This window comes from Physeter macrocephalus, chromosome 4 (assembly GCF_002837175.3).
Source record: "Physeter macrocephalus isolate SW-GA chromosome 4, ASM283717v5, whole genome shotgun sequence".
NCBI classification, from domain to species: domain Eukaryota; kingdom Metazoa; phylum Chordata; class Mammalia; order Artiodactyla; family Physeteridae; genus Physeter; species Physeter macrocephalus.
The window spans coordinates 25,959,048-25,966,215 of NC_041217.1; the positions used below are offsets into that span (position 1 = coordinate 25,959,048).

The following is a 7,168-nucleotide window of genomic DNA, read 5'->3' on the forward strand; positions in this document are numbered from 1 at the left end:
CATTTGTATGTATCTCTTCTGTCTTTATAACTATAACATAAGCATTTTATGGTGGAGCTCATGTGTTTATGTGTTCATGTATTCATGCATCCATCAAACATCCATTGAGCACCTCCAGGCATAGGGCTAGACTCTAAAGAGGCAAGACAGGACATGGTTTATTACTTCCCAGTAAAAAAAGACTGGTGAAACAGGGTGACAAGTGTACCGATAGAGATGACTAGAAGTTGCATGGAGAGGTATCCTTCCCAGTTGAGAGGAGGCAGTGCTGGAGCTAAGCCTTGAAGGAAAGGCAGAGTTTCTCAGATAGAGAAAAAATATGTAATAGGAAGCCCATTTCAGACCGAGCTGGAAGCTTCTGATATGCCTGGAGAGAATGGTACATGTGGGAAGGGACTGGAACTGAGGCCAGGGCAAAACACGAGGGGCCTTGAAGCTCATTCTAACGACATCGATTTTATCCACAAGTCGAGGGGATGCCACTAGAGAATTCAGATTAGCTCATGGCATGATTAGATCTTTATTCCCAAGATTAGGTTTTCATTCACTGTGGTTGCAATGTGGATAGGAATCAATGAGGACTGGAACCTGGTTAAGAGATATTGCAACAATGCAGTGTTGGTGATGCTTTAACAAGGGTGGTGGGTGGGGATGGAGTGGAAGGAACTGACCAGAAAAGTTACTTAGGAAGGAGAATCTAGAGAATTTGTTGATTAATGGGCTGTGAGGTTGAGTGAAAATTGGTACCACCACTTTGATGGGACATTTATCACTATCTATTAAAACTGAAAAAGGGAATACTAGTCTATAACTCAGAAATGTCATTTATGGTTATCTACCCTAAAGAAGAATATTTTCTCAGAATTATTTGTTTTAAAAAAACAGATAGGCCAACATTTCCATCAATAAGGAACTGGAAAAAGAATATGACATTAACAGGAGTAAGCAGCACCTCTATATGACAAAATGGTTCTATCTCCATCATGATACATGACTGAGTGAAAAAAAAGTCAGTTGTATTGTAGGATGACGCATAGAAGTGTTGATGTCCTAGAGAAAAACTCATTTTGGCATTTGGGATAGCCCCTTTGCAAACAGCTGTCTTCCCACCTTCTCACCCTAAAGTAGACTTACTAGGCATCAAGTCTCACTCACCTGCACAACACTTCTACTTAGCCTTCTTATTTCTTAAAAAAAATTAATGTTGAGTAGATACAAAATAACATATATAGAATGCAGGTAAACATTGGGATACAACACTCTTGTTACCCACTGTAAGAACAGAAAAAAACACTGCCATTATTTTCAATGTCCTGTGTATCCCTCTCAAATCTATCCTATCCTTTCTCTCACAGAGGTAACCATTTTCCTGAATTTTGTTTATAGTTCCACATATGTGTTCACATTTCTCAGTTGTGAATGTTTTTGAACTTTATGTATATAGAATCATCCACAAAATTATGTACATTTTGTGACATTCTTTTCTCTTCCAAATTACATTTTTGAGATTCCATGTTTGCCTTAGTGAGGGTTCTCCAGAGAAAAAAAAAACCAATAGGAGATGATAGATAGATAGATAGGTAGATAGCGAGATAGATAGGTAGATAGATAGATAGATAGATAGATAGGAATTTATTTTGAGGAAATGGTTCATACAATTTTGGAGGCAGAGAATTCCCACCATATGCTCTCTCCAAGCTGGAGACCCAGGAAAGCCGGTGATATAATTCCAATCTGAAGACAATCTAAAGACCTGAGAACCAGGGGAACAATTGATGTAGATCCCAGTGAAAGAGCAGAAGGCCCATGTCCCAGCTCAGTAGACAGGCAGGAAAAAAAAGGGGCAAATTCCTCCCTCCTCTGTCTTTTGTTCTATTCAGGCCCTCAGTGGATTGGATGAGGTCCACCCACATAGGGGTGGGCCATCTACTTTACTAAATCCACCCATTCAAAGGCTAATCTCACAGACACATCCAGGAATAACGTTTAACCTGGGCACCATATGCCCAGTCAAGTTGACACATAAAACTGTCACAATGTTGTTGTTGAATGTAGCTGTAATTTTCATTTTCACTCCCCTATGATATTTTATGTTATGAGTATTTGATAAATTTATCTATGCATTTAAATAGTGAAGGACATTTTGAGTATTTGTCTCTCTCTCTGTCAGATTTAAACAGTGCTATTGTGGACATTCCTGAGAGTTGTCGTACAGTATATACAAGTAAGGAACTATATCTTCAGCTTTACTATATAAAGTCATATAATGCCAAATTCTTTTCCAAAGTGGTTGTATTAACTTACATTCCCCCTCAGAATATGTTAATTATTCTATTTCTTTCACATCGTCAGACTATTGTCAGGCTAATTTTTGTCAATCTGTTAGGTGTAAAATGATAGCTAGCAAGCAGATGGGGACCTCAGTCCTACAACTAGAAGGAACCAAATTCTGCCACAACCATGTCAGCTTCCAAGAGAACCCTGTGCTATAGAATGAAACACAACCTGGCAGACACCTTGACTGCACTTTGTGAGACTCTGAGCAGAGGACCCAGCAAAGCTATGCCTGCATCCTGACCCACGGAAACTGAGAATAAATGTATGTTGTTTTAAGCCACTAGTTTATGTTAATTAGTTACACAATGACAAATACCCAATACAATATGGATCCATGGAGAAGGAAATATAACCCTAATACACCACTTGGTTCTATAGTGAACAGAAGAGCTGAGAGCTGTTTTCTTTAGTTTAAAACAAATCTGGTGAAGGGCTTAGATTGGCTTAGCTGGGTCAGGTGTCCATCTCTTGGCCGATATATGACTAGGAAAGCAGAATTGATTAAAAGATGACAGGTCCCACTTGACCCAGATGGTTTGAGTGGACACTTCCCAGAAGAGGGAAGCTTTCTTTTTCTTTCTTTGTTTTTTCTTTTCGGCCATGCCACACGGTGCGAGCGGCTTGTGGGGTCTTACTTCTCCGATCAGGGATAGGATCAGCACCCTTGTCATTGAAAGCGCAGAGTACTAACCACTGAACCACCAGGGAATTTCCAAGGGAAGCTTTCATAATCAAAACAACAATATATTTCTACCAGGATAATTCAATTAGAAAAGGCAATTAGAAAAGACAAAAATATATCTAAAAGGACATAATTTTTTTCCTAATTTACATATAATATGATTCCATAAAATCATTTGAAAATTAGGAAGAACAGTATATAAATGCAAGATGATTAATATAAAGATCAATATAAAATTATAGTCTCATATCTGTAAAAATAAAATAATAAAATGGAAGATCCATTCATACTAGCAACAAAAGACAAATAAACCAATATGGAAATCTGTAGGATCAATATAAAACATAATTAATTAAAGACATTTCCTGTACTTGATTGACTGTCATGAAGTGTAACAAGACCATCACACTGTAAATAAATGCTTTTTTCATGAGAGAAAATATTTGCTGTTTAATTCACATGAAGGTTACTAACTGAATACGATCTTCTTTGTTACCAGTACCTACATTTTACTCAGTGATTCTCAAAATTTAGTGTGCATAAGAAAATTCCCTGGGAATGTTTACTGAAGTGCTTATTGCAAGACACTACCCAAGAGATTTCAAATCAGTACCTCTGAGTGGAACCTATTTGCCTGCACAAGTTGGAAAAACACTGAAACTCAAAGGAAGGAACCTCAGATGGAGCCATTCAGTTCTATCTGGAGATGAGTGGAAGAGATTGTCAGGAGTGAACATTTTTCTGGCTGTCATCAAGTAACATCAGAGTAATTGGGCTGTGTATGTTTATTTGTGGCTTATAAGACTATTTATACCCAGAAGAGCACATTTGTACCTAGTATTTGTATGAGGTTATATGTGAGGTATCTTAAGGGATTTAGACTATATTGTGTGTTCTCCTTGCTGTCTCTGAGTACTTGCTTGTGTTCTCTGAATTTGGGAGGGAAGTAAGGAAGGTAGAAATGGGGACAAGGGGGAGGAGCGGCAATGGAGGGCCTATGGCATTGTCTCTGAGAAGGAGAGACACTCAAGCATTGTGCTGGCGAATATGCTTATTTCTTCATCTGGCAATGGTTGGTTAGCTATCAATGAACCAGAGCAGAAGACCAGAACTGAAAGCATGACACCCACCCAAAAAACAGTTTGGGTTTTCTCCAAAACCATTTTCCTTCTGTATGTGGAGGCAATGAGCTGAACAGAGAATATAAGTAGACTTCAAGAAGCCCCCTCCACACTCTAGAGCCTGACATGGCCACTCCGGAGCCTCTTGCCTCTGCCAGTGCTCAGAGCTACCTTCAGTCTCATGGGCGGCTTTGAGGGTCATCTGTACCCAGGACTGTCTCTCCTCTTCTATGGACTTTATCACGCACGACTCGTCTCCAGGGCCTTGATATGCAACTACCCCTCCAGTATCTGCCACGCCGTCCCTGGAGCAAAGGAAGATGGGCGAGGCTGCAGCAAATATACTATGTGGGACTGGCGAAGATATTGAGCCCCTTCATTTTAGTAGCCCAAGAACTGCATAACATTCAAGGGCAGTTTGCACTGATCAGCAAGATATATCACCAGAGAAACTTTTTGCACCACAAACAGTGGCAGCACCTCACTCTCTACACGACCTTCTTCCTGAGTGGGTGTGTAGATGTGGTGAGCCAGAACCTGCTGCCCCAGCGGTCTCCTGCCCTGGAACAAGGCGCCCAAGGCCTGGGCATGTTTCTGATTCTGCCCCTGATGGTGTCTCACTTGCAGGACTCAGAAGGGGTGGAGCTGCAGTGTCACGTCCTGCTCATCCAGGCCTTGTTCCTGCTGCTGCTGGTGGTGATCGCTGAGCTGTGGGCTCCCAACGTGCGGCGGCTCTGGGTGATGAAGGCCTTTTTATATATGATTACAGGCTCCTGGCTGATCCAGATAGGCTTTATACTGTACAAACCAATCTCTGGCCATAAATGGATGGATGGTGACAAAAATGATATTTTATTTGTCACCGTCTTCTTCTGCTGGCATGTGGCTTCCGTTGCCATTTTGATCATCTGGATCTACGGCATCTCCTTTTTGTGGTATTGTTACATTTGATGATTTCTGAACCAGGTGAGCCCAGAAGGGTTTCTCTCAGCTGCACATTCTGGAACATCTTGAGGAGAAGTTGTGGGAAGAGGGACTGTCAGAGAGGGAGACCAAGTGTCTATCCTTCAGAGGTGCCACCGAGGCAGCTCACTCCGCTGGGAGGGGCATACAGCTCTCTCCTCTTTTGGCTTCTTTCAGTCTCGTTTGCTAAGCAGTGAGCAGAGAAAAGGCAAATGAACCCAGGAGGCAAGTTACTATGTCCTTCACTTTCAGCTCCCCAAGTATTTCCCCCATCTCCCCTCAACTCGCCTCAGCTCCAGCCAAAGCAATCTGCTTGCCCTGCTCCTCTCTGCATTCCTCACCCACCACCCCCACACAGTAGAAAGTGAAAATAAATGTACTATATCCTGCCTTTGGGTTTTTATAAATATCCCTCACCCACCACATAGAATACCTACCACTAGTCACTGACATTTAGTAATTATAATGATTTACAGTCTTTAGTGCAGTATAATAATTTACCCATCATAATAACCACCTCCTCATCCTTTTTCTTTCTGGATCGCCTCAATACTCATACTAAATGTGAACTGTTATTTTGACCACGTAGAACTCATAGAACTGTTATTGAGGTGTTTCCTTTGATTACTTTATGGTTTATTTTTTTTTCAGCTTTGTTGATATGTACTTAATATATTAAAAAATTGGACATAAGTCACATATTTTGAAGGGTTTGGGCATAAATATATTGTGATACCATCACCACAATACTTAAAGGCAATTTTCAGCTTTGTTGATATGTACTTAATATATTAAAAAATTGGACATAAGTCACATATTTTGAAGGGTTTGGGCATAAATATATTGTGATACCATCACCACAATACTTAAAGGCAATTTCCTCTTCAGGGTCGAGAAGAACACAGCAGCAACCTGCACATACTGAGGGCTCAAAAGTGTTTGTCTGCTTCCAGAATTTCTCCACCCCCTTCTCGCCAAGTGTAGTGTCTGTTAGATTCTTCTGCTTGGGTAGATCAACCCATTGCTGTGTACACACCTCAATGAATTTCCAAATAAGACTCACCTGCACTCAATATTTTCTGTTTCTCATATAAAATAAAATCCAATGGCTTAGGGCTGAGTCAAGATGGCTGACTAGTAGGACACAGTTTGCCCCTCTTCCCAACTAGGGCATCTCCCAGGCACTGGTGGGGGACCACTGACACTTAAGGGGACAGGAGGAAACAACAAGCCTCCTGGTAGGATGTTTAAGGGAGGGAGTGGGGAGGAGAAGTGGAGGTGGGATGCGACCGGTGCCTCTGAGGGGTGACTGGGGAGGGGAGGGTTTCCCACACCCAGAGGGGCTCACCCATGGTGAGGTTGTTGAGAGGGATGGAGAGAGATCCTCCGGAGATCGGAGGATTGGAAGGGAACGTGGCCAGCATTTCCCCTGTCTACTTGGGCCCCAGGGAGCCTGCTGAGGTCCCAGGCCTTATCCTCTGCCCTGCAAGGCCCCTTCTAGCTGCATGGGTCCTGAGGGTGTGGGAGGGTGGGAAGCAGGGAGGGAAAGTAGAGGCTGGATGGGACCAGTGCCCCTGAGGGGCGGCTGGGCGATGGGAGGGGTTCCCAAGCTCTGCAGGGGCCTACCCACAGTGAGAGGATCAATGGGGATGGGGAGAGACCTTCAGGAGATCCGAAGATCAGAAGGGAATGTGACCAGAGTTTCCCCTGCCCAATTGGGCTGCAGGGAGCCTGCTGAGGTCCCAGGCCTAATCCTCCACCCTCCAAGGCTCCCTCCTTAGCTGAGCCTAAGCTCCACACCCACACCCACACCCAGGTCTTTACCTCCATACTCAACGCTCTGAGGCCCCCTCCTGCCATGCAGCCTTTTCCAGCTGCGTGGGTCCTCAGTCTAGACCCCGCCCCCGCCTAAACCCCACCCCCACCTAGGCCCCACCCCCGAAGCCTTTTCCAGCGGAGTGGGTCCTAAGCTTAGGCCCCACACCTGCCCTCCACCACTCCACACCTAACCCCCAACCCTGCCTAAGCTCCGCCCCCCCAGCCCCCTCCCCCCCCCCCCCCAGGC

At 43.6% G+C, this 7,168-nt stretch overlaps 1 protein-coding gene across 1 annotated transcript; it reads left to right on the forward strand.

The window, feature by feature from the left end:
• The first annotated feature begins 1,617 nt into the window (after nt 1-1,617).
• Nucleotides 1,618-5,364, forward strand: LOC102975124 (transmembrane epididymal protein 1). The gene is given in 3 exon segments (XM_028488410.1): nt 1,618-2,599; nt 3,519-4,421; nt 4,424-5,364. Coding segments are annotated over 2 exon segments (768 nt in total). The 5' UTR covers nt 1,618-2,599; nt 3,519-4,321; the 3' UTR covers nt 5,092-5,364.
• The last annotated feature ends 1,804 nt before the right edge of the window (nt 5,365-7,168 follow it).